Here is an 18,190-nt window from a genome sequence, read left to right as displayed (position 1 = left end):
AAACAACATACTGTAGCTCAGCTCTTCTGCATCTGTGAGGATGGCGGGTGGGTAGGTGTTACAAAATCTGCCTTAGGTACGTAAACTCCTGAGGAGGTGGAAGTTTCAAATTTATAGCATATTTGCTTGATTATTTATCTATTAATAAGAATGGACTGAATGACTAAATTGATGTGAGTGGTTTCATGGAGGGAAAGTGCTTCAAGAAAAGAAAGTGTTATTTGAAGAAAAAAAGAAATGGATAAAAAGGAAATCAGGAAGAAAAAATAAGGGCAAAGGGGAATGAATGCAATGAAAGGAGCCAAGGAATTTCAGATAAGTAAGGACACCCTTGAAAGCCCTTGGTGGCTCCTCCTGAGTGCTCCTGCATCTTCACCACGGGGCAACTGCTTTCCGAAGTGTGGGTAGAAGTGAGAAGGAAGAGAGTCCAAGCTCTCGACATACATGGGTACATTTGCTGGGAGAACATTACTTTGTCTAAATCAAAGAAAGCATATTTGGCCTGGGTGATGTTGCCATTTACTGAACTGATTAAGAAAATTTAAAAAATCTCAAGATATATTCTGTTGCTTGGGAAGAAAATACCCTTTTTGGACTCCTCTGCAGTGCAAGATCCTTGCCTTTTCCCAAAAGGCTCGTCTGCCAGTTGGCAACTGGGCTGTCTGTGGAGCCTGAAGCTGGACTTGGGGAATGTGTCCAGAGGGAGAACACCTGGGTGGGCTGTGCTCACTCTTTACTGGACTCAATTTCTTGAGCAGAGCCGTTCCCTTTGGGAGTCTTCAGAAAGGGCTGTGGTGTTATTTTCATGTTAGCTCTTGTTCCAAAGAGGAAATGTGCATATTCTTATGCTAATTTGTTTTCCAAACTTCACATATTTAGTTTAAGCCAGGTGGTTTTAGAGTTGAGGTAAAATACTTTGTCTTTTCTGGAGAAAATCCAAGGAAAAGAAACTTCTGTGACGTCTCTGAGGGATAAAACTTCCTGAATATGTCAGATGCTAGAGGTTCAGGGAAAGAAGAGGTGAGAATATGACCTAAGTGGGAGATCCAAGGGACAGGACAAGGCCTAGCAAAGTATTGATTGATTTTACTCTTCTTTGCTTTTCCTGGGGTTCTGTGGCAGATGACACAATCTTGATGCCAGAGTTGAAAGAGGCCAAAGAGCATGACCCGCCATAGAGACTGTGTCATTACTTTACCTGATACATGAAGATAAATGCCACTCATCCCTACCCTCTCTCTAGCCCATTCTTTAAATTACAGTGCCATCAAAGAACGTCTCCGAAGCACATCTGTCTCTTGGGTGTTAGGGCTAACTGGCTTCTCATCTTTGGTGGGGATTGTTTACCAGTCCCTAACAAGCTCAAAAAACATTGTATTGTAAAAATTAGCCACCGTGCTTGAATAGCCTAAATGATACCCATTGCAGTGGTTTCAAAATGGGTAAGCCCATCTCAGTGGTCGTGCCAGGCAATCCGTTAGCACAAGGGGTGAAATTATTAATCTGTATGAATTTTTGTTTTCACCATTTATTTTCCATTTAGGTACAAGTTACACATTATACATTTGTGCAGGAATACCTGCACAGGATGATAAATAAATAAATTAATTAATATTCATAAAGTGGAAGCATGTGCTTAGATTATTTTAGTGAAGGGTGCCTACGCCAGAAATCTTGGAGACCGCTGCCCCGGTGTGCCCTTTGATTTCCCTACCTCAATTTAAACAATCCTATGTGCTAATACCCCATGACAGAGACTTCCCTTTCACTAATTGTTTCATAAACACAAGTGCTTCATGTATACTCAAAGTGGTAGAGGATGCTGACCCACTGGAAGGGATTTCCTTGATATTTTTTAATGGACATGCTTATTCTTATGGATAACTCAATAATAAATTTCCTTAAAACATTTTATTCAATTAAGAGTTTTTCTCCCAAGTTAAAACTTTCTTTTTGAGGCCAATAGCAAATAATTTAAACTGTTTCTAATGGAACATAAAAAAAAGAGAAAATTTTAGACAAAATTACGTGGATTTTTAAGAAAAAATGATTTTGTTCCCATAACAAAAGTACACTCAGAAGTACAACATAAGTATCTTTATTTTCAAAGAAACCCGAGTTTCTCTAATAGTTTTAGTTGCATTAATAACAAAAGGACTCAGTATTTAAAAACGTATATGAATTTGTAAAGATTCTCTACACATGCAGCCATGCTGAGTTACAAGTTACATAACTTTAATTATTGAAAATAGAGGTCTTTTCCCAATAATAATGTTTCAAGAAGGCTAAAATACCTATTTTCAGGATATAACCACTCTAGAGAATTACCCTAGCTGAGCTTGAATTTGGGGCTGAGTTTGGTAATTTATACTACCCGATTAACTTTGTATCCCAAGGCCACAAAGTAATTTTACTCCCAGGATTCAAAGTCATACTTTTTCTCTTAATGGAGTGCAGAGTGTCATCCAAACCATATTTTGGTTCTGAGCAATGACAGGTTAGCGGAAGGATCTGAATTTCAGGACAGTTCTATTTCTGATGGACCGCTCACGTAACATAGCTCTAATTCTGAGGCGGTCTCTCCTACAGAATGTTCCTACCTGACCATTTGAGTCTTTCAGGAACCAGAATCAGAATCTCCTTGAAATAGCATCTCAAAAGCTAAAACAAAACACTGGCCCATGACAACAAACATACTTGAAGAACTTGCTACATTCTTCTCAAATCAAACGCAAAACTGAGTTTATTTTCAAACTAAAATCTGTATTGAATGAACATATTTTTTTAAGTATTTAGTTTGAACTGCTGCCAAACTTGAACATTTTTTAAAAACTATGGGACCGTAACAAAACCAGACCATCAATATATTCTCTGAATGAAATTGCACCTGATCCAGCGCATTTGCCTTAAGTCCCTGAATTGAACCTTGTCACAACAGTGGGGTCCTCATGGTGCCCACCACACCCAATTTCCTCATTAATCCTTACCTCTCCCCCTTTTAAAGGACCTTGTCTCTAATTTGGAAGTATCATTCTTAGAGAGATGAAAATAAGTTGAATGATCTATCCGTTTTTACTTGTTTTCTGATTCTTTATTTCTTTTCTTGTGCTGTGGCATGTAAAAGTGTGAAGAGACACAAGCATCTGTTCTCAAACTTTGCCTTCCCATCATCAGAGGGATTCTGATCCTTGAAGGATCTAAGTTTTCTCCTCGACTCTTCATTGGTGAAAATCCCCCTACCACATCTCCTCTGGCAGAAAATGCCCATACAGCTGTTTGAAGTGTATGAACTATCTTATAAGGATGTCTTGAGATATAAAGTTAAGTACAATAATTACGTTGAAGATGCCTGTTCTCTGTTAGAATCAGCTAGACTTACAAATTACTCCATCCCTTTCAGGAAGATACTCTCAGCTCTGTAATCAGTTAGCATGTTTGACAGACTTATTCTAAGCTTTTCACTTTAATTTGTTTTTATTTTCACTTTCCACCAAGAGCAACTTCCTTTGACCATTAAAATATTAACCTTTCTGACTCCAGGACAGTCCCTGTGACCCTCAGTCTGAGCAACAGGTTGGTATGGGAACCAGCCTTCACAATGTAATGAGCACCAGCTGTGTTCATGGCACTCCATCTGTGTTAAGTTGTGTGTGTGTGTGTAAGAGAGGGACAGAGAGAGACAGAGAGAGAGAAGGTCACACACACACACAGACAGTACAGAAAAAGATAGTGGAGCAGATTTTGGCATGCACGACTAAAATTCTCAAGCAATCCTTAAGTGCCAAGTCATGGAGTCATGAAGAGATCTGCAATTTTGCTAAAAGTCAATTTGAATCCCATCTATTTGAGATTAATGTAGGGGAGCAAGTCACTTAGCTAATGATTAAGCCAACTGTATAGACCAAAATACAGCATTGATCCAATGATTTCTTTTTCTGTTTTCCGTTGGGGAAATACCGTAGAGCAGAGTTTCTCAACCTCAGCACAACTGAATTTTGGGCCAGACAGATCATTGTTGTGGGGGCTGATCTGTGCAGTGTAGGAGATTTAGAAACATTCCTAGCCTCTTATCACTAGATGCCAGTAGCAAACCTCTCCCCATTTTTGTCACAACCAAAAATGTCTCCAGACATGACCCCTGGGGGTCAAAATGGCCCCAGGTTGGGAACCACTTTTGAGTTGATGAGTGAAAGTTGAGTCAATGGAGTTTTATTCCTGAGAACACATTCCATTCCATTCATAAAATTACAAAATTGATTCAAAAATTTTTTTCAAAGACATTTATGAAAATTTGGAAAACTAAATACTTTAAAGTCTATATCCCTTTTAAGGAACATGTCTGATAGCTGAGGCCTCAAAATCTTATTCAGTGAAGTTTGAAAATAGATAATATCTGAATAGATAATTCAGTGAAGTTTAAATAATATCTTCCTTTTCTATTGAATATCAATGTATCCAATATAGGCATTCTTCTTGACATTGTTTGAGAGAAATTCTTTACCAATTGAATATAGGATGAAATGGAGAGTGGGAAAGATTTTCTTCAAGGAATCCAGCCAGGAGACTGGGTTATCCTTGTCCTTAAGATAAGAGTGAGGACGTGCTTTCAAGATCTTTTGGAAGAAAAATCAGTGAGTTCCAAATAAATGCTACTTTTTATTACTGCCATGACATCTAACCATCGCCCAACGGCAGTTGGGAGCAAGCAATGCATTGACCATTAGCGTCTGGGAACAGCCCCTGAGCTTAGCCACTGCTCCTAGTCAACTCTTGTGATCCTTCTCAACCCCAGGCCTCCAGTTCTAGAGCCCCTTTAATTTTACATACAACTGCTGCTTGAGGACTTGTAAACATTCAGCACATTCAAGGATTCTTATCTACTCTCTCAATTCTTTGTATGTAACTAATTTCATGATTTCTCCTTTTAATTCTTCCGTTTTCAGAGTCATTTCTCTATTCTGCAAAATTGGTACTCAACTGAGCTTGTGTTTCTGAATACTAATCCACAAAGACAGTTACCAGAAGTGAAACTGCAGCTAAGTGAAGCACTGATAATTTGTCAACCTGGATACTTTTTACAACATGACTTGACCAGGATCTGGAATTAAATACCCGAGAGAGAGGATTAAAAATAGAAGGAGTTTCAATTTCAGAAAGCCAATTCTTGCGGTGTCTTTCCTGTCCTTTTCATTCAATTTATCACACACTCTGGCACTCCCATTTCTGCAAATGAGGCAGTGTTTCCTCTGGGGCTTCCAGATTGAAATGAACTTAAGGGGCTGAATTCTTTTGGCTGGATTTTTCCACAGACTGGTGAGTTGCCATTTCAATGCAGATCATAACATGTTGGCCTAGCGCTAGCGTATACTCCACACTTCAGATGGAAGTTTTGCCCTTTCTGTATGTCTTGGTGCATGTTTGATTCATTTAAAAATGGTCCCGTATTTGATACAGAAGGTCTTATTTGGCCTCATTTTGTTTATATGCAGGCAAGGAGTACCACAAAAATCAGGTTTTTCAGAACTTATTTCTTTATTGATCACATTTTCCCAATCAAAATATATTTAAATATAGGCATAATGTAATTATATATACATTGGCTGTAATGTTGCAAAAATGTCATTAATACTAATTAAGATCCTGTTAATAATGATATAAATAACATTATAATAGAATTCATAATAGAATATAATTTATAATAAAATGATAATAGAATGGTTACAAGGAGTCTCAACAATTACAAGACTTTGAGGTGCTGAGAGGATTTGAGGAATTCCCATCACTTCAGCGTGTGGTTTGAGTGGTTTTATTGCAATGGGAACAGGGTATAGAGTTATTGAATCTTAAAGCTGCACGAAGCTCTCAGATCGTCTGGTCCAATGGCTTTTAAATTTGCGAACCACAAATCCAGCCTGTGTGTCTCTGTTCATGTAAATCTGAAACAGGGTCTCTCAAATAGTGCTTATTGGGATGGTTTCTATTAAATTTGATTCTGTTCCGTTCTCCTCTTTTCTAATTCACTTAGAAAATTCTGAGTAGGACTCGTTCATGGTCATAATTTGTGGTTTGAAAAACACTGATAGAGTCCAGCAGCTGTGCTTTACGGATGTGGAATCTGGGTTCCTCAAACATGAAGTGAGTTGTCTGAGGTCAAACAGCTCGTTAGCAGCTAAAGCGAGTGTTCTTTGAAAAACACATATGGAATTTCAGATTCAGGTCATTCAGTGTTTGGCGCTTACAAAATGATTTATGGCTAATCTGGAAAGGACTTTCAAACTGCTCTGTTGGAAATCAGGAGGCGAGCATTACTCACTGCTTCTGCGCATGTGCGCGTACACCGGCTAATCTCTGTTACTGGCGCTGAGACGGGGCAGGCGCAGGAAACCTGAGTCATGTTTTTGCGTTTTAGTTACTTTTGTACGTCTGGCATGGATGTGGGAGAAACAAGAAATTCCTGAGTTTGGTTGTTTACCACTGTGAGCCTATGAGAACCCGCACGAAAGACACAGCAGGAGAACATTCAGGAACAAGTGCCAGGTGCACTGGCCCTCTGCAAAAGGTCACCCTCACAATGTGTGACTTTGAGCAAGTCATTTAACCTTCTTGTAGTTTTGCTTTTCTCATCCATAACATGGGGACAAGAATGCCACACCACTCTCCCTCCTAGGCTTTTTGTGAGGATCCAGTGAGAGAAAAGAAGGAAAGCTGTTTGAAAGTCCAAAATGATACATACATAAAGAGTATTTAAATATTCTTTCCTTCTTGTCAAAAGTCACATTTAAATTTTCTTTCATCTAAAAAAAAAAGGAAAGATGTGAAAATGGTTATTTATGATCGTTCTTGTGTTTCCTCTGAAGAAATAACATCAGTAAAATCAAAGTTGGATTTACTGGTTATATTTTTTCATACATTTTGAAATAAATGGAACCATTAAAATGTTTATATGTGTATGTCCTAAAATCATCCTGAGTATCAGCCAGGGGTTCACGTATCACACTCTGAGAGGTGGCGTTGAAGGGACGATGGTTTCTTTGACGATGGCTAGACCAGGGATCTAACCCTGCCCTCCCTCTGCTCCCTGTGTGACCGCAGACAAATTACTCAACCTCTCACAGCCTTGGATTCCTCATTGGAGAAATGAGGATGCTCCTGCCAACCTCAGAGAATTGGGAGGACATTTATGAGATAATGCAGGGGTTGGAACATTAGTGCTAGCTGGCCACAGTTGGCCACCATCTGATTTTGTAACTAAAGTTGAATGGGAACACCAGCACACACATTTATTTGCATGTTTTCTATGACTGCTTTTACCCTGGATGGCAGAAGTGAGTAGTTGTGATAAGAGATGGTATGAGCCAAAAAGCCTAAAATATTTACTATCTGGCCCTTTGCAGAAAAAGTTTGCCAACTCCTGAGAATGATCTGATAATGAATGTAAACTACTTCCCATTTCTGGCTCATTATAAATACCCAGAGAAGAGGAGCTATTTCCGTTATATGGGGTAATGGAGACTAAGATGACGCGAATTATGATAATATTGGGGATGATAATAATAACAGATGATGATGGTGTTAATATGATGCTGCTGATGATAATCATAATTGCAATTGTAATTACAAATCTTTTCTTTGTCTACCAGCTTCAAATTCTTTTACCCTATTGTGGAAAGCACCCCTCATGTGGCCCAGATATCTAACAAAGTTTTGTCCTTTCCCCTGGTATCAAAATTAATTTTCAGGAAAGGATCTAAAAGTTGCTATAAGATAAAGGAATGAAGCTTCTAGGTGTTCTAGGTTTAATCAGCAGGCGAGGGGAAGTTTTTGGAGAGGAAATTCAGACCTGCTCCTTGTCTATTTCTGCAAAAAGTGACCACTGATCTCTTCATACTTATTTCTCCTTTCAGAACAACTGCTTTGAAAACATTTGTGGCGTGATCATGAGAGGTTTTGTTTTTTCCTAAGATCACACTGTCAGCACGTACCAGAGGCCGTTGCCTGTGTGGGGCTCCATGATGAGTCCTGGTCTTTTTTCTGGATCTCGTGGGTTTCTTGGGAAAAATACGTTTGCCTTGTCAGGAATTTTTTTTTTTTTTTTTAACAAAGCTGAGAAAAGGAAAAGAAAGAATTCACTTTTATTCATAATTTCTGGCTGCAGTGAGAAGGTTTCCTATAAAGTGGATAATTTTGCTATATCTATGGCCAAAAAAATGTAGCCCATTTTTACCACCCGTGGACCCCAAATATGTCTCAGAGTAAATTAGACTCACTCAGAAACTTACCATCTGTTTCTTCTCCCAGTTATAAATTTACAAATAGAATCAGTTTCTCCGGTTCAAGCAGTTTCCGTAGCAACCACACCACGCTTATACGATCAGAGCAGTTTGTCAGTTTTGAAGTTTGACTTTCTGACGAGGCCTTCTGGCTCAGCAGATGAAGAAAACAACATCCAAACGCAGACATTTCAAAAAGGTTCATGTGGTGAATTACAAATGGAAACTACATTTTGGTGACTTTTCTGTAGATTGTGTGTCAATCCCCGTCACCACCCCGCTCCCCAACCAACCAGCGAAGAAGACAGTGATCTCCTGAAGTAGCTGTCTTTGTAACAGAGAACAGATGGGAGTGATTCTTAAAGTGGCTAAATTACCATAAAGATATATTCTGGGAAACAGCGGGTAGACGGAAATATAGGAAGATTTGCAGCCACACAAAGGGAACCCACCTTGTGAGTGTGGGATCTTGCTTATCTCTAGGCTAAAATAAAATTATTGGTCACAGCTCAGATACGGTGTGGGAACACAGACTTTTGTTCCCTCTCCTCATAAAGGGCCAGGACAACGTGAGAGGATGGTGGGTCTTAGCGCATCCTCAGACTGGTTTTCATTTATTACTCTTAATATTACTGTTTAGCCTGGTGCCTTTTCTCCCTGCTGCTGTGCTATTTACCAATGACCAGAGTCATAACCTGATTCAAGTCTGGCGTTCTCTCCCTCCACAATCCTATTCCTGCTCCTGCCTTAACTAGAGTGCCATTAGGGGCGGATAGGGTGTTTGGGGTAGGAAAGAGGGGCAGAGTAGGCATGAAAACTCCTGCTCTCTAACGTCATTTCCTGCTCACTTCACAAAGAGGAGAGAGAAATTTATGAGACCTGTAGAAATTGATGAGACTCTGTAAAGACCCCCACATGAGCTTAGAGCAAAAGCAAATTGGAGTACAGGAGAGAACAGTGGAAACGACAATAGCGGAAGCTTCTCATAGTGTTCTCCTAACGAACGTGCTGTCGCCATCTCAAGATGAAAGGCAAGTTTCCCTCCTTGGAAGATTTTCCCCAAGAGCACAGTGTTCTGCAGAGGAAGCAAGTTCAATGGGCGGTCCTTCCCACTTGCTCGTCCTTCAGATGGAGTGTGTCTGGAGGCCCTGGCAGCATCCAGCATGGTGGTAGGCGTTACATAGAGTTAAGCAAAAAAGGCATTTTCTGCAAAACAGGTGACTTAAATCTTTTGGAAAGTCAATGCTGATTCCAGGAAGCAGAAGGAAAATGTTTTAAAGAGATTTTTTCTTATAAAGAAACTTTTAAATACCTTTTCAAAGGCATGAATAGATTTATTTCATGAACTTCACACAGCTTATATTTCTTAGGCTAAGCATAGAACGTTTTAATAAACTATTCTGTAAATATTTATCAAATGTATTGTAGGTTTAATATTAAAATTGGTGTTTTGGGAAGAGAAGCATAAAATCCAGGCACAGGGTGGCAGTCACAGTGATGTGTGTCCAGCTCCCTCTCTGAGCCAGGTCTTGCTGCTGAGCCTCAGGAAGTTCGGTCGGCAGACAGCCTCCAACTGTCACCTCCTCCAGGGTCTGCCTTGTCTGCAGAGAGCTGCTTCACTGAGGTCATACCTGGCCAGGACAGCCCCCATGGGTGAAGGCCTGGTCCCTGCCTGGATATGAGATGCTCTCCTGGTCGTGCTGTCTCCAGAACTCCCTAAGCAACTAGCCGGGCTCTGTCAGGTCTGCATCGCAGCTCAGCCCAGTCCTGCTTCTGCCCCTTTCTTCTCACCAGTGTTTATCCCTCGTACATAACTAGCACCTTGAACTTTGTCTTGGGATCTGTTTCTGGAAAACCCAACCTGCAAGACATGATTATTAAGGATCTTACCAGTAATTCAGGAGACAAGATTGTTTTATGGGGATAATCGATGATGTGGAAGAAAATACAAATGCTACAGCATTCAGAGGAGAGGGGGAGAGTTGAGCACTTCAAGAATCAGCTGTAAGCTCCTGGTAGATCCGAACATTTTTGGTTGAGCAAACCCAAGATACTTGAGAGTAAGAAGAGAGTACAGGCAAATGGACCAATCTGAGCCAAAGCAAGTTGGGAGACTGAGGAAACTGGCCTGGCTAGAATGAAAGGTGCCTGTTAGAGAAGAGCTAGAAATTGAAATGTTGATTCACTTAAGATTAGATCTTGCTGTAGACAAGAGAAAAATCTCGTGATAGATGTTTACTGCTCTCTCACATTAAAAAATGAAGTTCAGAGGTTGTCAGTCCTGACCTTGCCTGGGGGCTCCTCCTGTCAGTTCATACATCATTCTATCATCTCTAGAGTGAAGCTTTTATCATCAGGGTCTAATGTGGCAGCTGACGATCCAGCCGTCACCTCCAAATTCCAGATGGTGAGATGGAGGCTGAGATAGAAAAGGGCAGGCCACACCATTTTAAGGAGACTTACTTCTAATTACATCTCAATGGTCCCAGCTTAATCACATGGCCACAGCTACCAGTAAGGGAGGCTGCAGAACATAACCTTTAAGCCAGGCAGCAAAGTATGCAGCTGAATTTTTTTTTATTGTACTTGAAGGATATATTGCCATATTCTATTTCAGACTGTGTAAACAAGTGAGACAAAATAATAAAAGGGCTAAAATCTAGTATCCTCAAACTGACCATGGCAGCAAAATATTTCAGAAATTATGGAGAAGAACAGTTATTTTATATATGGGTGTGGAATGTCAAAAGATTTTGGACATATCCAATTGGGCATTAATATTAATAATCATCTGATATATGTCAAGTGTTTTCAATATACCAGGAACTATGTCAAATGCTTTAAATCTGTTGTATTATATAATGGAGCCTATGAAGTAGGTTTTCTAAATGACCTATTACAGATGAGGAAATAGAGATTTCCAGAAATTCGGAAAATTGATCAAGGTCATGCAGCTTGTAAACGGCAAAGGCAGACCTCAGACCCACGTTTGTCAAGCTCCCCAGCCCAACCACTTGCGCTATGGTGCGTGCATTAGAGCCAGCAAGTGAACACCCGGCGGGGGGAAGCTGGAGCTCGGGAGAGAGGGCAGAAGCCGAGTGTACTCGAGGGCCCGCTCCCATGAGGGATGAAACCGTGAGAGTAGAGCACAACCCTCAGGGACGGGGGGACTCAGGCAAAGGGGAGAGGAGATATAACTGCTGAGTCTTTGGGCTCTTTATTTCAGAGGAGGAGAAGCCGAGGAGAGACAGGGGAGGAGCCAGGACAGAGGGCGTTCAGAGAGGACCAGGAGAAAGACTTCCTTGCTGACAATAGGAGCCAACAAAGTCATTAACACAGATGTTCAGAAAAAAGACAATGATTTGAGCAGAAGAGGCCATTCATTGATTTAAAAAAGTTTTTTTTTTTTTTTTTTATGAGGAAGATTAGCCTGGAGCTAATATCTGCCTCCAATCCTCTTCTTTTTGCTGAGGAAGACTGGCCCTGAGCTAACATCTGTGCCCATCTTCCTCTACTTTATATGTGGGATGCCTACCACAGCATGGCGTGCCAAGTGGTGCCATGTCTGCACCCGGGATTTGAACCGGTGAACCCCAGGCCACCGAAGCAGAACGTGGGAACTTAACCGCTACGCCACTGGGCCAGCCCCTCATTGATTATTTTTAACAGTATTGGAAGTGGGATGTGGGAATGGGTGGGGGAAGATCAGAAATAGTGCATAAACTATTTAAGACATATATGGTCATCCTATTGTTAGTAATTGTTGGCAGTAACAGTTAATATTTATTGAATGCTTATTCTATGCCAGGTGCTGTTCCAAGGGCTTATGTGTACTAATTCCTGTAACCGCAACCCTGTGAGGGAGCTACTCTTAATATTCCTATTTTATAGATGAGAAAATTGAAGGAGTGAGAGGTTAAGTAATCTGTCCAAAGTCACACAGCTGTTAGGTGGCAGAGTTGGGATACAAGCCCAGCAGTCTGGCTGCTGAGCTCATGGTTAGTAGTCTAGAAAAGCCAAAGCTTCCTTTAAAATGTACTGAATTGGCAAAAGTCCACAGATTTTTTTTTTTCCTGGGGTAAAAATCTCATGTCCATTTTCATAGGATGTGTTAAGGCTAGTTGGTGATTACCCACTCTTCTTGCTGTAAAAAGCTGTTTTGAAGAGGGATTAGTTTTGTTTTATTTTTTCCTGTGTTAGTTTTTAAAGGAAAAAGTATTTTAAAAAGTAGTTTAACTGAAATTTGAAATCCGAGGGAAAATATATTGCATTCTTATTAGTAAGCTTATTGAGAGAATTGAAATGGTACATTATGGACCTTAGTAAATGTCTCCAGATAGAAAGAGGGCATTCTATCTTTACAGCAAAACATTTTGATAAGTATGCACTGGAACAATGATTTCTTGTGTGTCTCAAATTCCTTGATGCCTACAGACTGCTCAACTGAATGTCATTAGAGCCTCTAGAACTTATTTTCGCATAGTTTGGTGGCTCACCCGTCTCCTACACAGTCACATGTTGATTTGAAAAAATATGTATATATATACACACATAGCTGCCCATGACACAGTATGGGAAAAATACTGGAATCCAAGACTTACAGATTGCCAGCCTGCTCAGCATCCCCAACCCTTTTCAGGTAACCAGATTTATTAATGTCAATATGTGCTTTCAAAAGACTGAGAAGTGATTCTTAAAATATTTCTACCAGGAGCACGATAGTTAGGTTTTCAAATAAAATAGTACTGTGATATTCAAAAACAAAGGCTTTTGAAAAGTGTTTCTGTTTAGAATTTACTGGTGATTAAAATAGGCAGATTTGAAGGGAATAGGTTTGCCTTCCCATGTAGACTTATCAATTAATAAAATCCTAAGTGAGAATAGAGTTTCATTATATACAGAGATACAAAATATAAAGGCCAGAAAAAAATGATAAAAGTTGATCAGAAAGAAAAAGAAATCAAAATACGGATTTGAAAGAAAAGTATTTGGAATATATATTCAGTAAGAATATTTTTATGAAATTTTAAAATGATGATTATGTAACTGGCATTTATTGGTTTTAAATATATACTTAATATTGGATTGCTAGTTCCTTTGGGCAACTCAGTATCACACCATTCAGCTACGACAACAGTGACTAATCCTTTCTGAGAGCTTATTGCCTGGTAGGTGTCATGTTGGGCGTGTCCCATGTGTAATTTTATTTAGTTATCACAAAATCCCTATGAGTTAGATAATCTGGTTTCTTTAGGGAAATGATGGAGCCATTCTTGATTGTAAATTTTCAAGAATCTCTTTGTTTTAACCTATGGGCATATTCGATAAGTAGGTGAAGTGCTTTTTTCAGGTAAGACGGTTGCTGCTTCTATTTGCTTTTCATGATGTACAAAATACCTTTAAGGGTTCCATTTTATTAACTTGAAATTTTTCCTTCTTACATCCTGCATGTTACTTCATCACACACTGTGAGAAGAAAATAAAGAAAAATATTTTCTTTATGTTATCTCCTATATTGCTTCTTAATATCTCATTTTTGAAACAGTAACCATTTCTCCCCTAGGAAGCCTTCCATCCCCTAATTTGATTTAGTCAGAGAAGAGCCACTGGAAGGGTAAATTACAGGGCAGCTACTGAAAAGCTTTGTTTTATCTTCTATTTCTTTATACATGACCCATAGCACCTTTGATTCTTACCGCTTATTTTCTCGAGGGTAGGCGTACACTATTAATTCATTTATTCGACACATATCTAAATAGTATTTACTAAGTGTTAAGCATGAAGGATGCGGTCGTGATCCAGAAACTCATCATTAATTCCTATCTTCACGGAAGACGGCAGGGCAGGGTTAGTCCCAGGACACCTCCCATCCTTTGGGAATACATTGGCACACTGTAGCCATCAACTGGATTTTCCCTGGATGACAATTTCTAAGGGGCAAAGACAAAAATCTCCTTTTTAGCAGTTGTGGGCAAGTCACAGGGTTTATAAAGGATCTTTTAGGATGATTGTAGACAAGGGTCAAGATGGTTAAAATCTGTCTGTTTTGTTTGGAGGGAAAACATTAAGGGGGGAAAAAAAGGAAACTGTGTAAGTAAACAAGGTAGAATTCTGATACTTGTATTAATTAGAGATTTTTGCTAAACCTCATACATTTCATCTATCCTAAAAGGAAAGAGAGAAATCAATATTTATTGAGTGCCTACAATGCTTTGGGCCATACACTAGGGGTCTTATATGTCACCTCATTTAGTTTTCACATCCACCCTATGAGATTTAGATGCTTTTATTATGCCCATTTGATAGATGAAAAAACTAACACGGAATTTAAGTAACTTAATTATAGGTAGATTTATGATTTGAATCTGATTCTGATTCCAGCTTCCATTGTTTACATTAGTAGAATTGACAATTTGATGTTATAAAATATAAATAGAGCTCACATATTACTTCAGATGTTTTTGAAGACAAATATTTACTAAATATAATAAAATACTTATAAGCATGTTTAGTCATTCAATAATTTTTTTTGTGTCTGTGTTGTACTATCCATGTTGAAATTTATGTAACTATAGACATAATACCAGTGACAGTATAATTGTATTTTTGGGGGGTGTCTCCTATCCATTTTATAATTATGTTGCAAAATAACCATGCATTGCTTTTATAGCTAGAACTGACGTAGAAACAGTAAGAGAAGAACAGCTATGAAAGGTAGAAAAGTCAGAGTATGTAGCCACATTTTGCGAATGAATACTGGAGGTTTGGGGAAAATGTTCATCAGAGCCAGTTCTCCTGGGGAGGAACTATGTTAAGAACCAAATCCTTGCCGGCTACTGCATTGTCGTACATTCTGTACTGCCACCTTTCTTATCACTTTTCCGTAAATGAATATTTCTAAGGTAAGGCTGGCAGAAGGAGTCAGCAAATAAGAGCCAACATCTGCCTGAGTTCTAGCCAGGCAGACTTGGGTTCAAATCCAGTTGCATCAGGTGCTAGTTAAGCAAGTCATCGAATCTTCCTGGCTCTCATTTTTCTTACTTGTCTAATGGACATAATAATTCTCTTGCTGGCTTGTTCTGAGAAATAGAAGAGATGATGTATATTAAGTATCCAGAGCAGCATCACATACAACTCATTAAATAGTATTTCTATGTATTATATGCAGGATGAAATCTGCTCTCGGGATGAGTGGGTGAAGTGTTTGAGGTAGCCAGGGTGACAGACCACGGCTGCCGAGAGTGGGAGGAGTGATCCGGACCAGAGATGCTTTTCCCATTTTATTCATGCACCCTGGCCCCTCACACACTCTTTTGATGCTGATTTCTTCCATACACTCCTAAAACATTCACAGCTTTGGCATTCAGTGTGGGTTGCTATTTTTTTATGTGCTCTATCCTCAAAGTGACAAAATTATACAGTGATTAAATCACTCCTTTCTCTATGGATCCTGACATTGTATGTCCCTTAAAGACAGAGATCTTTCTTGCCCTTCCTGAATCTTCCATACAACTATCATGAATGCACACAAACATTCATTTATTTAATGGACGTTTATTGACCACCTAGGCACTATATTAGGAGCTGGGAGTATAGCAGGGAACAAAATAGAAATTTCCCTTTGTCTTTGTGCTTATGTTCCAACTGGGGAGCTGGATACTAAAGAATCACTATATAATCGTATAGTTTTAATAGCAGCAAATGCTATGAAGAAGTCCAAGGGGCTGAGAGTGTGTAACAGGAGGTAGCTAACCCATGGAGTCAGGGAAGGAGTCTTTAGGTAGTCATTTTATGAAATATATTGTGTGTCAGAAATTCTGTTACCCTTATCATGCGAATGAAAATGATTCACTGTGGAATCTCTGAGGTTCTTAGAACTCAGCAGGGTGAAGAGGAATTGAGGAGGGAGAGGTTGTTGGAGAGCATTCCACGCAGAGTAGCATGCCAGTCATTCGTCTTGCTCCATTTTCTTAAAAGATATCACTGTAAGCCCCTCGTATTACCCCCACCCCTAACCCATACCCAATCTCTACGTATGAGATGGGAGAAATAGCTGTTACTGAACACATGGATTGCCAAACTTCCTATATGGCCTATTATGTCACGCCATTTTAACCTCACAACAGTATTGATATATTATTATCTCAAGATTTCTAGTAAGTAGGCTGATTATGTCTTGGTTTGCCCCAAATAGTCCCATTTTATGCCTGTTGTCCTAAAGTAATTACTAACAGTGCCCCCCATTTCACGCTTGAGAGTGTCGCAGTTTGTGTGATAAATTCTATGGTTGTAAATAAATGAAGCTCAGAGAGATCAAGAATCTGCCTTGTGTCACACAGCTAATAAGTGGTAGAGGGTAGGGGATACCACATCAGTGCTCTCTGACCTACAGCCCATATCCTCTCTACTATATTGCAAACACAGTTCTACTCTTGTGTTGTACTCTATTTTATTCTTCCAATCAAGCTTCGGTAGCCCAAGACAAAACTGACAAAAACTGGCTTTGGGACATCTGCCTTCAGTTATTCTAAGAGTCATGTATTTCTATAGAATGTAAGTGAAAAGAAATGAGGGACGAAGAGAAAATATAAAATATGTATAGGAAGTAGTAGTTCTTTCCTTGATGTGTGTGTCTTTACACTTATATTTAGCTTATTCCTTATGTTGCCCAAGCGTGAGGAAGCTTGTTTAAAATGCAATTGCTTCTCAAAGTCAAGATGTGCCTCTAACGACAAAACGTCGGTTTTTGTTCTTTTCTATGACAAGATACCCTGTGGGTCGGGGTGGTTCACATCTGGCTCTAAATGTAAAGAGCTTAGAACTTTAAAAAGTAATCAGTTAAACCCTCTTATGTTTGAGCTATTTTCATAACACTTTTCAAACATAATGATCAAAATTGAGTAAGTGGATAAAATTTTTCACTGTTGGAATATGATGAAAGCTTTTTGAAGGCATTCTTCATATATAAATATATCTGGAACATAAAATAAGATGCTATTTCTTCTCTTTTTATTTTAAATAGAAAATGCATATAAATCGCATTATACCAACAGTCATACTGAAAATAAATATTACTTTGTCATGCTCCTGTATGAAATTATGATGTAAACTCTAAAGATGCTAGTATCACTCTATCCACTTACAAATAAGATTTTATGAACTATATTCTGTGTCAGCAAACTGTGTCTCTTATGATGTGTATAGAAATGATTCACCATGGAATCTCTGAGGATTTCTATTAAAGAATATGCTTTATCCTGACTGTTTGCCCCACAATTTATTAGTACCTCTTTGTATATGTTTCGAGACCTTCTAGTCAGTTTATCACACATTTATTCAACTCATGTTCCTGTGCTGCTAAATATGTTGTTCGTGAACTGCTGGCACAAATGGGTTTATAGTTGGTAGACCTGGAATCTATACGTCTTCTTCCTTTCTGTGTAAGAGCACATCTGAGGATCCATCTATCCCACTGTGCTCTCCTCCCAGCCTAGATCATGACTAGCATCTTATTTAGTAACTCTGTGGAAACTCTTTTTAAATTTGTTTGAGCAAACTACCTTCTTTTCGTACATTCATCAAATATCACAGCAGAAGGAATTCTCTACGGAGTGTCCAGTTGGGCAGTTCACACTGCGCGTGGCATACTAGTGTGCAACAGGCAAGCCAGGGCTTCTGTGGCCAAATAACTGTGAGAAACTGTGGCCTAAACCAAGCTTGAAATGTGAGACCCCTCCGAAAGGAGGATATAGAATATACCACTTTCTAAATTTATGTGACCATAAAACTCCTATATCACTATTCATCTTGCAAGGCTGATATTCTAAAGAAGGCACATAGGGCAACACTGATCTAGAATCTTATTTTGTAAACAAATTCTCCCTGAGAAGTTAAGTGACTTACCCAAGACTTCATAGCTA

General features: G+C 39.2%; 1 protein-coding gene across 35 annotated transcripts in view; it reads left to right on the top strand.

The window, feature by feature from the left end:
- Positions 1–18,190, top strand: part of MLIP (muscular LMNA interacting protein) — a 238,815-nt gene that overhangs the window by 84,254 nt on the left and 136,371 nt on the right. For 16 of the 35 annotated variants that reach the window (XM_070514720.1, XM_070514716.1, XM_070514714.1 and 13 more), the window contains exon 1: positions 12,817–12,909. The exons of the other annotated variants lie outside the window; for them this stretch is intronic. In XM_070514720.1, the coding sequence (XP_070370821.1) occupies positions 12,832–12,909 (78 nt within the window). In that variant the 5' untranslated portion in view covers positions 12,817–12,831. Of the gene's footprint in view, positions 1–12,816; positions 12,910–18,190 lie in introns of those variants that run through there. 35 annotated transcript variants of the gene reach the window in all.

Source organism: Equus asinus, chromosome 8 (genome assembly GCF_041296235.1).
Source record: "Equus asinus isolate D_3611 breed Donkey chromosome 8, EquAss-T2T_v2, whole genome shotgun sequence".
In the NCBI taxonomy this organism is placed as follows: Eukaryota; Metazoa; Chordata; class Mammalia; order Perissodactyla; family Equidae; genus Equus; species Equus asinus.
Note: the sequence above shows the minus strand (reverse complement) of the source record. Positions and strands in the feature narration are given on the sequence as shown.